This window comes from Solanum stenotomum, chromosome 1, assembly GCF_019186545.1.
Source record: "Solanum stenotomum isolate F172 chromosome 1, ASM1918654v1, whole genome shotgun sequence".
Lineage (NCBI taxonomy): Eukaryota > Viridiplantae > Streptophyta > Magnoliopsida > Solanales > Solanaceae > Solanum > Solanum stenotomum.
Genome location: NC_064282.1, coordinates 4,544,499 through 4,559,114, shown reverse-complemented (window position 1 = coordinate 4,559,114; position 14,616 = coordinate 4,544,499). Strand labels below are relative to the sequence as shown.

The 14,616-nt window shown below is 31.4% G+C and overlaps 1 protein-coding gene across 1 annotated transcript; it reads right to left on the bottom strand.

Moving 5' to 3' along the window:
* Nucleotides 1–1,582: 1,582 nt before the first annotated feature.
* LOC125861375 (uncharacterized) lies at nucleotides 1,583–4,131 on the bottom strand. The gene has a single exon (XM_049541294.1). It carries the CDS (start codon nucleotides 4,039–4,041, stop codon nucleotides 1,750–1,752), a length of 2,292 nt encoding a protein of 763 aa, XP_049397251.1. The 5' UTR covers nucleotides 4,042–4,131; the 3' UTR covers nucleotides 1,583–1,749.
* Between the last annotated feature and the right edge of the window lie 10,485 nt (nucleotides 4,132–14,616).

The window sequence follows — 14,616 nt, the reverse complement described above, 5'->3', positions numbered from 1 at the left end:
TGGACTTGCCACACTGTGAATTGCAGAGGCTTCACCTGATTGGAAACCTTCCATAGTTGACGGACACATGCGAAGAGTCCACACAAGTAAGCATGACAAACTTCCCTTCAAATTGTACGTTGAAACTTCAGCACTAAGCTATGAAATTAAGGTGAATTACTGACTGAGAGTTTGTGTAACAAGAAAATATATAACAGCTGCAGAAGAAAAGTTACAATTGGTTCTTGGGAACAGCAAGATTTACTTCCCTCTCAAAGTCACTTGTTTCACGTGGAATGCCCTTAGAGAGGCTTGCCTAACACAAGACAATCTCAGGAGAAAAAGAATAATTCTCATCAACAGATGTTTCTTGTGCAAGCAGGACAATGAAACTGTAAACCATCTCTTTTTGCACTGCCCTGCAGCAGTTGGCTTATGGAATTTGTTTTACAGTTTATCTGGGCTCCAATGGGTAATGCCCTTCTCCATGAAAGATGCCTATGTAATTTGGTCACTGTGGAGAGTAGATAAAACCATCAAAAGAATCTGGAGAATGATCCCAATAGTTATTTTTTGGTGTCCTTGGAACGAGAGAAATAGCAGATGCTTTGATGGAATCTCAACTCCTACTAGCACACTCACGGCTAGATGTTTTGAATGTTTATTCAGTTGGCACTTTCTTTCCCCAGTAAACAATGGGGATAACTTTTTGGAATTTGTTAGCTCCATTTCTTTAGCTTAGTAGAATATTCAGGGAATTCTTTGGCTGTTTTACAGGTTTAGGCCTAAGTTTGCTTCACGTTTTGTTTGAAGCAGCTTCTTTTGCTCTCTTGTAATGCTTTTCTAATATGATTTGATTACCTTACCCCAAAAAAAATGACCACCTATTGGTGATGTGAAGCTCTTCCTTGTAAATTGTAACGTCTCAAACAAACCTCATTTGCTGTCACGTCTCAAACAAACCTCATTTGTTGTCACGTCTCAAACAAACCTCATTTGCTGTCACGTCTCAAACAAACCTCATTTGCTGTCAACCAAGAGACATTGCACTTCGTATGGAGCCTTAGTTTTTCCAGATCCGTCTCCATGGCCAATTTTTTCCTTGAAAATTTTGTTGTCAAAGATTTTAAAAGATCCAAAACCAAGATTTATAATCATGTATAAAGAGAAATGGGGCAAAAACTTGTAACATTGTATGCGGCAGACGAGTCCCTTTTATTTAAATGGAAGCTTAGCATATATCAAAAATTTATCCTAACAGATTCAAAAATGTTGACGTCATTTCTCACAAGGGAAAAAAATCAAAATTATATGAATCTATTACTTGCAAGTTGCAAGGGTTAAGCTCTAAACAACCAACAACAAGGATACTTAAAAGCAATCAATTGCCTGAGATAAGTAGATAAAAGACTTAGTTTCAAGCAAACAGAGTTCAAGATAAAGTTAAAACTTATGTGGCACAACTGAACGGAAAAAAAGAACAGGCAAACAAGGCCCTCTGAGAACCTATTTGATCTTTTAAAAGATAGGAACATAGGAAACTGATCATAAATTATTTAAACTATACAATAAGAAAACCAAGATAACTGATGCAGTATGGAGATTAGAGCAAAAAGCTGATTATTGCAATTACTTCAATGCAAACTAGCAATACATTAGCATTACAATGAAAACATCAAGGCCAATGCCTGAGTAGCTTTTCATCCCTTACTAAAACATACAAAAGACAAAAGGAAGCTACAACTAGAACAAAAGAAATGCCTTACTTCGCTAGGCAGCCTTAACCTTATCATCACCCACAGCATTGAGTATAGGAAGACTGCTTAGGAATTCATCAAGACCTTCAAAAAACTCAATCCCTTCAATGTTCCCATCCTCCCCTGTTCCAGCTCCATTGCCTTGGCCCATCCCAGGTGCAGGGGGCTCTTCAACCTCATTACTGAATTCAACATTCAAATCCAACTTCCCAACATCTTTGGTAACCCTTCCAGCTTGCCTTCTTGTGTTACCAGCTCTCTTGCTAGACTGAGCTGTTGTAACATTGGGCACTTCTACACCCCCTTGAGTCGCTGAAACATCTTGCACATCATCACCAGCATTCACTACAACATTTTTTCCCTTGTCAGATTTCTGTATCTTGGCCTTCTTTCTCCTAATCCTTTTACTTTTTCGTTTCCCACTCTTTGCCTTCTTCATCTTATTATCACCCTTCCAATCCTCATCTGACTCCTCACTCGACTCTGATAATCCCAGAAACACATCCTCATAATCATCAATATAAACTCTCGGAGCAGCTGGCTTTCTTACACCTCCATGTTTATTAAACATGGGTGCAAATGGAGTCCAGCTCGAAATATTGCCTTTGTATTTCTTAAAAATCTCCAAGGAAAATCCTAAAGGCATAAATCCCCAACAACAGAAATAAGCTTCTTGTCCCTCAATAATTGAGGGTGGCGAGGCAATCTTTACAGCCTGAAATGCCCTCTTGCACTTTTGACACCTCAAAGTACAATCCACGTACTCTAAAGGATACTCATACATCAGATAACAATATGGACATGCAGTCCAGAAACTAGGAACAGCATGACTTGATGCATCTGCACTCCTCTCTTTTCCCCTGACATTGTTGTTACTAGTACTAACAGAATGATTTTGATTGTTCCCAAAAAAAACCTCATTGTTGTGACCAGTATTAGCAGACTGATTTTGATTGCTCCCAAACAAACCCTCATTGTTCACATTTCTATTGGTACTAGCAGACTGATTTTGATTGTTCCCAAACAAACCCTCATTGTTCACATTTTTACTAATACTAGCAGAGTGATTCTGATTGTTCCCAAACAAACCCTCATTGTTCACATTTTTACTAATACTAGCAGAGTGATTCTGATTGTTTCCAAACAAACCCGCATTGTTCACATTTCCACCAGTACTAACAGAATGATTTTGATTGTTCCCAAACAAACCCTCATTGTTCACATTTCTACCAGTACTAGCAGAGAAATTTTGATTGTTGCCCAACAAGCCCTCGTTTCTTTGTGGTGCCTGCTTATTACCTTGCTGATGTACAGAAGCAACTTCTTGTTGCTCTCTTCTCGAATCCATAGACGCTACTCGATGCTGCCCTCTCGTCGACTCTACAGAAGCTACTTGCTGTTGCCCTCTTGTCGTCTTTACAAAAGCTACTTGTTGTGGCCCTCTTGTCGACTCTGCAAAAGCTACTTGCTGTGGCCCTCTTGTCGACTCTGCAAAAGCAACTTGTTGTTGCCCTCTAGTTGATTCTGCAAAAGCTACTTGCTGTTGCGCTCTTGTGGTACTTGACCCAAAGGTAAAGGGGTGTTGTTCTCTGTCCGGACTAAGCATAGTAGAGTTTACTGGCTGTGTCTGATTTCTGCTCAGAAATGTTACCGGCTGCTGCTCTCTAGTCAAGCTGGACACAGAAGTCATTGACTGGGGTTGTGGGTCTTGAAGAAATGTTACAGTCTGCCGCTCTCTGCTTGAACTCGGAACAGAACTCACCGGATGCGACTGTGGTTGACTCTGAAAAATCATAGAACTTTGTTGCATGAAACCAACTGGGTTATTAGTAGGTGGAGGAGGAGACGACACAGGGTTAAGGTTAAGAAAAAACCCAATTTCTTTATCATAAACACTTCTCCTAAAAGCGTTTGAAAGAACAGACCAAGCATCAACAACAAGATGAAAAGCATGGTCAGAGAAAGGGAAATTGTTCTTCTGAGGGTTCAATAGGAGCGCAAGACGTCGGTACTGATTAGCGATAAGTTCAGAATCATGGGTTTGGTTCGAAGGAATTTGAAGAATAGAGTAGTAGTCAAGATGCTGGTTGTTGATCCGCTTGTCGCCGGCGATTAGGGTGTCAACGATGGCAAGAATTTGGTCGGCAGGTAAAAGGGTCGGGTCGGATTCATGGGCCCGGGTCGCAAATGATTTGCTTCCAACTAGGTCACGGTTAGTCAATAGCTTCTCCGCGATTGATAACCACCGTATCGCCTCCGCTCTCGACGTATTTCCGGCGCCGTTCATGAAGAATGGATGTTCCATTTTTGAGTAAATTTTTATTTTTTTTCAACTTTAAGTTCCAAGAAATGAAGAAATTGAAGTGAAGAAGAAAGAAAAGAGAGAGAAATTAAGTGTAGCAGTACTATATTAACTGCTATGAAAAAGGACACAAGTTATTAGATACAAAATGACATAAAGGCCACGTGTTTGTACACTTTATAACAATGAAAATACCCTTAGATAAAAGGGTAAAAAGGTAAAATTAAAAATGTTTACTGTGGTAAAACATAGATTTATTTGTTAATTAACTATCCGTTGTGATTTGTTTCGATAAGATTTATAGGGATATCTGTTATTACTATGATTCATGGAAGTAATCTCAAAACTATACTTAATTACTAAAAGCAAAGTGAGTTAAATTAAGTTATCAATTAGTAGTAACTTAAGTTAAAATTATATATATCTATATTAAGATATTTAATTACTACTCCCTCCATTTCATATTAAGTTAATTTTTGAGGCATTTTTCATTTTTCAAATTAACTTAATTGTTCAGTTTTCAAGATTACTTTTAGAGTGTTCTTCCAATTTTACCCTTCATATTAGTTAGTATTGGAATTAGTGATTAAAAAATATTTAGTTATTTTAATCATAAATTTGACAATAATTAATAAGGATAAAAATAAAAAACTAAGTTCAATTTATGTTTTAATCTACTTTTCTTAAAGGGTGTGAAATTTTAAAAATTAATTTGATATGGAATGGAGGGAATAATATTTAGCCGTATTATAATATAGGGGTAAAATTTATTGCACTATACAAACAGTTGAACAATGAACGATTCACACGTGGCAGGTTAAGATTTTAAAGTTGAAAGACAGTTTAATAATAGTAGAAAATAATTTAATATTTTTCTTTTTTCTTTTCCCTAATTGTATAGTGTGTGTGGTAAAAGAAGAGTGTTGTATGGTTGACTATTTTCCAATTCGAGAAATGTGAGCAAATTTTCATACTACCTCCGACCACTCTAACTGACATTTTACCGGTTATTTTTTTAATCATATTGATATGCAAAAAAATTTAATGTAATCTAATTTAACTTTAAAAATTAATTAAATTGACTTTCGCAATATGACAATTAAAAATAGACAGAGGAAATACTCTCTCCGTCCCTATTTAGTTGTCCATATTTCCTCTTTTAGTTGTCCCTGTTTAGTTGTCCATTTTGACAAATCAAGAAAGGACAACAATTTTTTTCCTATTATACCCTTATTTAAAGTGAAAAGTTGTCATAAATAAAGTAAATAAACTTATGAACTTTCCATCATTGATTAGTTATCTTGAGTGAATTTATTTTAGAAGTAAATTGTTCTATAAGGGTAAAATTGTAACTTCACTATGCTAATCATTGTTGCCTTAATCTGTGTGTCATTTCTAAAGTGGACAACTAAATAGAGACGGAGGGAGTATCATTTAGCAACCATAACAATTAGGAGTGTCAAAAAAAGGCGGGATGAATTTAATTTGAGCAGATTAAAATGAATAAGTTATTGAATTGCTTAAAAGTTATTTGAATTAAAATTGGCTAAAAAATGTTTAATTATTCAAACACGTTTAATACTTGCGAAGTTTAATTTTTTCTGTTTGTATTTTTATAATNTTTTTTTTTTTCAACCGCCAAACCACAAGTCGGTTTTTTTTTCGGTTTGATTTGGTTCGTCGGTTCGGTTTGACTTTACGGTTTGACTTGTACACCCCTACCTCCGACCACTCTAACTGACATTTTACCGGTTATTTTTTCATCATATTGATATGCAAAAAAATTTAATTTATAGTACTTTTTATATTGTTTTTGAATATCTAAACTTTTTATTTAGAATATCAAATTAATGTAATCTAACTTAACTTTAAAAATTAATTAAATTGACTTTCGCAATATGACAATTAAAAATAGACATAGGAAATACTCCCTCCGTCCCTATTTAGTTGTCCATTTTGAGAAATCAAAAAAGGACAACAAATTTTTTCCTATTATACCCTTATTTAAAGTGAAAAGTTGTCATAAATAAAGTAAATAAACTTATGAACTTTCCATCATTGATTAGTTATCTTGAGTGAATTTATTTTAGAAGTAAATTGTACTATAAGGGTAAAATTGTAACTTCACTATGCTAATCATTGTTGCCTTAATCTGTGTGTCATTTCTAAAGTGGACAACTAAATAGAGACGGAGGGAGTATCATTTAGCAACCATAACAATTAGGAGTGTCAAAAAAAGGCGGGATGAATTTAATTTGAGCAGATTAAAATGAATAAGTTATTGAATTGCTTAAAAGTTATTTGAATTAAAATTGGCTAAAAAATGTTTAATTATTCAAACACGTTTAATACTTACGAAGTTTAATTTTTTCTGTTTGTATTTTTATAATATGTATAACTATCTAATAAAATTTTCGTTATCTTTATTATGGTTATTATCAAATATTGTTTTGAAATATATTTTGACAAAAATTTCACTGATCTATTTGGTTACATATTAGTCCAACTTTTAGATGTATGAGTGTTAATCGTGTGGTTTAATTCAATTTTGAATGTTATCGATTCGTCTTATCGATTATCAATTTGTAGATATGTTAAACTATTATAAATTATTAAGATATCGATTATTGATCGTTAACCACTTAAAAATGGCCAAATTTTGATTGTGATACATGAAGTTGCTTCTTGTTTGTACCATTGGGGAGAAACTTTTTAGAATTGACTATTGAGCAAGAGATATATGAGAAATGAAGTGAAACCTTTAGTCTAAGTGTTTTTATATACCTTATCGGTTAATCAATTAAGAATAAATCTTAAAATGTATTGTATAAATAAATAAAGAAGTGTATACATATAAAATTGAATTCATTTATAAAAGAATTTTTTTGGGTAGCGACAAAAGAAGCTAGAAGAAGTTATGGTCAAATAATAGTTAAGAATCACAACTTGTAACGGTTGCATTTTATATCAATATGACTTTCACTCAATCTCCCATTTTATTCCTAATTATATACTACTTAATATACAATTAAATCAAGATATTTCATCTGTTTTAACGAAATTCAGTGAAACATGATAAACAAAGCGTTGGCATTCTGCCATCAATCTGCAAGCTTACAATTGTAAAATATTATTTGGACAAATTACTTAACTACACACCTTTACTTACTTTAATATCCATTTATCCCTACTTATTTCAAAAATTTCAACAATTCCTTATTTACCTATGTATCCGGTGCACAACGTTATGTATCCTGCTATGTGGAATGTATCAAACCTAATGTATCCCTTGCACAACGCTATGTATCGCGTGCACAACACTATGTATCCCGCTATGTGGAATGTATCAAACCTAATGTATCTTGTGCACAACGCTATGTATCCCGTGCACAACACTATGTATCCCGCTATGTGGAATGTATCAAACCTAATGTATCCCGTGCACAACGCTATGTATCCCGCAAACATCATTTTTAAGGAATTTTTGGTAAATAAAAAACTAGAAAAGAAAGGATGTTATTTAGTACTATAATATGTGGTTCCTATAATTTATACTTTTTTATTTTGAAGTTGAAGTTTCGGCCCACTTTAGATGATGCAAGGCCCGGTACAGATTGATCCAAGCCCATTCTTGTTTTCAAGTTTTTTCACAAATATGATGGTCATTCCCTTATTTTTTGTCTTTTGCTTCTTATTTCATAAAATTTATAGATCAAAGTGCTCTCATTTATGGTTTAATTCGCACGGCATAAGTTTAGAGAATTTTTTATTATGTAGGAACTAAGTTTTGCTCTGCTCGATATAAGTTCTATGGAAATTAAGTAATGTAATACGACATAATTTATTATACTTTTTATGACATAACTTGTGATATATTATGATACGAATAGATATATAATTTATGATATCATGAATCTATCAGACCACCTTTCTTTTTTGGAAAAATTACTGAAATACACGTCTTAACTCTTATGTTTCCCTTATTTCTAATATTCCCTTCTATTTCTAAAAACCTCTAAAATCCCTTATTTCTCCTAATTCTAAATTATTTTATAATGTATCCGAGCTACATATTATGTATCCGGTTTATTTTATAATATATCCGAGCTAGTTTTTAATGTAACCGAGCTATATATTATGTATTCGGTTTGTTTTACTTTTTCAGGGATTAATGTAATTACAAACTAAATAGGGATAGATTGTAATTTCATATTAAAACTATGTGATTCCTAAAAAAAAATTCCCTTTTAACTATTGAAGGACAAAAATTAAAACCACCCAAAATATGGTGATTTGCTATGAATGACCTTTTTTTGGGTTGATGACATTTATGAAACACGCATGTACTGAAAAGTGTGAAAAAAAAATTAAACAGATGAAGCTCAGTGGTGCCAATATTAATCGGTCACTTTGAACCAAAGTCTTACGGTCTGCAATTTTTATTTAAAAAAATTGTAAGGAGTTGGGTCATTTGCACTTTTACTTCAATTTGTGCTAATCTGTAATTTTGTTATCCTTTAATATAAATAATTTTTTCGCCATTTATGCCACACGCTTTTAAAGAACTTGTACCCAACTAAGTGTAAAATCAATTGCTAAAGATATAACTAAATCTATTTGAAAAACAAAAATTAAGAAGACCAATCTATTATTAAATAATTAGGAAATGTGCAATTAAATGAAAAATATTCGTAATCAATATTTCTGCGATACTAAATAGTAGTAGTAAGCCCAAACAAAGGATAGGTTTTTGTTTAAAAAAAAAACAAAATTTCTTGCGTTTCCTCTTGTGTTCTTCGTGTACCTAACTTTTTATTTTCCATTCAATTCCATGTACACTAATGTCATTGGATCAACATTGGTCCTGAGATGGTCCTCCTCAATGGTTCAGGCGGCACATTTACTCTCTTATGATCTTCCAAAAACTGGTTAACAAAGAGAAAGTGATGTGAAAGTTCTTTAATAAACTAATACTTAATTCAAGTTGAAATAACAAAATTGTAAACATATGATACTTGGACCTAGTAATTCAATCCCAAAAGCTAGTTTATGAGAAGAGGATTGTCCAAGTTCATATAAGCAGACTCAATCAATATGAAACTTTAACCCACTCTAACATACCCTTCATGCCTAATCCTTGCTCTAGTTGGGCCAGAGCGTGAATGAGGTGTTAGAGTGGGTTAACGTCACACATTGGCTGAGGAATGACCTAGTGGTCTGTTCATGTGAACTTAGGTAAATCCTCTCTTGTGAACTAGTTTTGGTGTTGAATTAGGTCTAAGTATCATATTTATACAAAAATAGTGTAGAATTATCGTCAATAAATTTTACCATAACCATTTTTTTCAAGAAATCATTCTCCATGAGAAGCTCCAAATGTTGAGACTCCAAATATGCTTCACGAGCCTTACAAAAACAAAGGATCGAATCGAATGAGAGTGTCAAAATTTAGAAAGTCATGAAAATTAAATAGCTTAATTACCAGTCTCATCTCATGTGTTCTAGCAGCAACTTCTCTGTTTTTAATTTTTTGTTTAGCCATTTTGAGAAGCCTTTGTTCTTCACTCATGACGACTCCTCTGTATTTCCTCTTCTGTCTCTTTCTGAGATGGTTGTTAGCCTTTGTTTGGCCACAAAAGAAGTACCTAATAACAGGGCTCGAGGAATCATGATGTGCATTGCTAATACTTGTGTATTGCGAGGCCATTTCCTCATTCATCCTTTCAGGACTCTCAACTACATCTTCTCCCAATTGATCAATATTCTCATTTAAATTTATTGATGTTTTTGTTGCTGGAGTGAGTTTTCTTCTTTCAAAATCATTGGAAATTTGCATAATACTACTAGTATCATAATTTGCCATGCCATCTCCTTCATAAACGTTACTATAGCATCCAAAAGGATTGTTAGATGGATGCACATTGCTAGAGTTCATTTCTTCGATCATCTTTTCAAACTCGTCTACATTTTCTTCCAATTGATCCATATTATTATTGAAATCTATTGATGTTTTGGTTGTTGAAGGCAACTCTGTACTTTCAAACACTTCAAAGTCCCTAGAAATCTGCATAATACTGGATTGTGCATCATAGTGAAGATAATCATAATTATTTTGCGCAAAGTAATTGTCCATAAAGTCTTTAGGATCTACATCATCTATGGACTTCTTTTTCTTATAATTATTAAAAGCTTGATAGAGCTTGTCAAGTTGATCATCCATTATCAACCGATCCAACTCTTTGTCTTCTTTTTTACATGTCAAATTCAAGTCCATGGCTATATGAAGAAAGTTTTACTCAACAGGCCTTATTTTTGTTGGTTAATTTTGGTGTGCTTAGTTTTCCCTTCTATTGAGCACAAGGTCTGTGTGGGGAATATATTCTGCCAACTATTGAATGTCAACAAGTATTGGAGTTTTTTTTAAAACCCTTTATGCCAATATTTCAGAAATATTTTTAAGTTGCAAAATGTTCCATTTTCTTGATAAATAATAGGGGAATTTTATCCACTATAATAAACTTAATTATGCTCCATAGCTGTAGTTTGCATATTTACGGACTGTAGCTATAGTTTAAACTACCTCAATTGTATAATTCGCGGGTACATTTATATAATTCAGTTATTTTTGTATAAACTCGAAATAACAAATTCATACAATTACAAACATCGTAAGTGTAAAGAGTTAGACAAATTATATTATACAAATTTCGAATTATACAAAAGTTATACAAATTATATTATACAAATTCTGAATTATACAAACGTGCGAATTATACAAAACTAAAAAGCTGAGCCGCGTAATTATAGCTAAAAGTAGGTCGCGAATTGTAATTAACGTAAACTATAGCTATGTTAACTAATTACTAGTATATATTTGCTTATACGTGTAATTTTCCTTAAATAAAAGAGCAACTTTCACATATAGCAAACATAAAAATCAAATTTGTATGTTATAGCTATAGTTTGCATAATTGCGCTCCATAAAAATTTTTATGTTTGTTATAGAGCTTTTGATTTGTATAATTCGCTAGATATATTCAATTTTATACAAATTGTTCTGTTTTGTATAAATTCATTTATACATTGTAAGTTGTATAATATCTGTATTTATATAATTATAAGTGTGTAAGACGAAAATATATGTATTTGTATTTGTATATACATTTTTCTCTCGTTTTATACAAACACAAATGCATTTTATACATTTGTATACCAAATGAGTAATTGTATACCGAACCAGATGGAAAAAAATGGGATGTTTGCTACGAATTACAAATAAATTAAACTATGACTATAATATTTAATTTGAATTAATAGTTTGTTATTTCATACAATTTTCCCTAAATAAAATGCTATTAAGGAACAAGAATATCTTACACTAATTGTAGTCAGCAGTTGCAAAGCATTGGGCCTTAAAAGATGTCCTGAGTTGTGACTACAAAGCAGATGGACCAAAGCCCATTCCTAAAGTAGGGGATATAGGCCTAGCTATTCTAAGTTTCCAGCTATTTACATACTTGTGAAACATATATATATATGTGTGTGAAAAATAATAAAACTTCGATAACTATAAGATTTGAATTCATAAATAGACAAGTAAGGCTTGCTCAAGATTAACCAGGGTACATGATAAAACTATTGATTCTCCTAAAGTAGAAAGAAAGATAAAAACATAAGTTAAGAAATATGATGAAATTTAATGTTGAAAACTTTAAATATCGAACTAATCAAATTAAAATCTTAGATTAATTTTTTTTATGATTAATAAGTATATTCATTTACATCCCTGTAGAAATTACATTCATGACATGCTTAAAATCACAAAACTTAAATGGTAATATTTTTCGTATGATGTACACATCATTAATTTAATATTACTACATTCAAAAGATTACGTTGCACTCTTAAGATATCCATAAAATAAAAGGGAATACAGACAATATCACTAGTTTTTGTCCTTCAACATATGATTTCCTTTTTCTTTCTTTTTTGTTGGTGAAGGGGTGGCGGTAGGTGAATATTTCCATTTTATGTTTGATACTAGTAGATATTTTTTTCATTTTCATAACTTGAACCTAAAATTTCTTAAGGTGTTAAAAATATCTTGATGACGTTGCGTTCGAAGATCTTGTAGCCCATTAGCTAAATTAAAAGTCAATTAAATTAAGTTGAATCTTCGGCGCTCTCATTAACTTCCCTAATGGCCAAATAGACAGATAGTTTGCACCAATGAATTGGTATCAAAATATTAGTAGTTTAATTATGACTAATCAGACTTTTTGTATTTCTTATTAAGATATTATCTTGGTGTATGTACTAAATGGTCCCCTCCTCATAAAGGAGACACAAAATCTCAGGCGCAGATAACAAAATTTTCGATTATAAGTTATTAAAATTCGAATATATACTTTGATAAATACTATTTACCCTTTTGATGGATATATGCATATGCTTCCTTTCACGGAAAATAGATAAATCCAATCAAATTAATAAGCACAAAAACTACAAAAAATTGTGATGTAAATAATTCTTATTTAGTCTCTAAATATATTCATGCCAACCAAGCACTAAATAAAATTATGCATGAATTGTTTTGTTTTACGATCAATTGTACACTGCATAAGTTATGAACTAGAATTCTTTTTTTCTAATCTTTCTAGCCAAGCATAGGATTATATATTGTGTGAATGTTTTATTAAGGGTGTCAATAATTTTAAAAAAAATCTATTCAACCGGGCAAATCAATTTTAAGTTTTTTTAAAAAAATAAAATTGAAGGTTTTGATATGCAATATATATATATAGAGAGAGAACATACCAAAAATTGAGGAAATTATTCTCTCACTCAAAAAGGTTCAAAAATTTCTAAATAAAATATATGTCCAACCAGATGTTGAAATTTTAAAAAATATAAAATTAGAAACTAATATTTCAAATTCAAATATACGGCCAACTGGTAGCTTAGAGTGTGTTTTCTCGTCAAAATTTATGAAAAATATCTTCTTTTTTTTTTTTAAAAAAGCTCCTTGAAAATAATAATTAATAAAATTAAAAAAAAACAAGTCGAGCACATTGTGTCGTACCTACCCTCCACCTCCACCTGCCGTCGTCTCACTTTCAAATCTATATATTAATATAAAGCAGGAACATAAGGCCGCTGATGTGGCACACTTCATAGATCAAGAATAACATTCATTTAATTTTTTGTGATTTTTTGGCTTTTTCTCTCTCATCTCTCTATTTATTTTATTTAAATTAAATCTTTAACAACCTTTAAAGTTATTAAAAAAATTAAGTAACTGCTGAATTAAAAAAAAAAAAAGTAACTGCCAATTAATTCACCCCTTCTCCTTCCAAAGGACATCCTTCTTTTTCTTACTTATATATCAATGGATGAAAATATATCATTCTACATAATCTCATTTTTACTTTTTTATATGTAGTATAAAAAATAATTTATTTTTCTTGTTCTTTTGGTTGTTGATTTGTTCTTTTTTGTTGTTAATGCAGGATACACATTGTTGGTGGGAAAAAAATCTATATATTGCTATATAAAGTTTAAGGTAAGTGAAAAATAAAGATCTCAATATAATTGTGGATTTTTATTCTTAACTGGGTTATCTTTTCATTTCTAGATGGTTATACCTTTGTTCTCTATACTTGTACTGTGCAATTTGTTTATACTCCTAATTTCTTATTTCTTAAATTTAGATTTTGCTCTTTTATTTTTACTTTAGCAGGTTGTTCTAAGGGAGAGGTTCGTAGCTAACAATGAGTGTGTACTTATTTATTCTTTTTCTTTTTTTTTACGTTTTTTCTTTGAATAATTTCAAAGATCTCTGTTCATGTTTGTCTCATAATACTCTCTTGTTTTTGTGATTTATGATATTACCTTATCTCATTTATTTTAATTTTATTGAAACAATTTCTATTTACTAATTATTATCAATATGAAAAAATATGTTTAAACTAATCTGACTCTTGAGAACAACTTGGGAATCTCCTTTACGGTATATATAGAGAGAAAACAAAAAAATTGTGATAACATACAATGGCATTATGATGGCACACGAATAACAAATTTGAAGGGAGATAAGTGATAGCAAATGAGTATGAAAGAAAAATAAAATGCATAGTCATTAATATACATTAATTTTTCAATTTAATTAGAGATTAAAATGATTGTTGACACATTGTAATTATGTTTGTAAATATTTTAAATTAAATGAAAAGGAGGAGAGCTAACAAAGAATTTCCATTTCATTATTTCCAATTTCATTTTATAACTTTTTTTATTTTATTTTTTTCTATCAAAATGAGAAAATATATCAACATTATCAAACATAATTGTAGCCAATTTATACTAAAAAAATAAAATACACAAAGACGGTTATATATCAAGTTTACATTCCCAAAATATTACATCATGTTCTTTTCTTCTTTATAATTTTTTTTCTCTTTCTGTTTTTTCATAATTAAATTCACATACATAATTAAATTCAGTCATTACGTATTTAAGTTGTAATGTTTTTTTCATATAATGTTTTTTAAAAAAATCATAGAAGATGTCAGAATCACA

What these genes read in the sequence shown, in the direction of transcription:
- LOC125861375 (XM_049541294.1), bottom strand. Translation starts at nt 4,041, where the DNA reads ATGGAACATCCATTCTTCATGAACGGCGCCGGAAATACGTCGAGAGCG.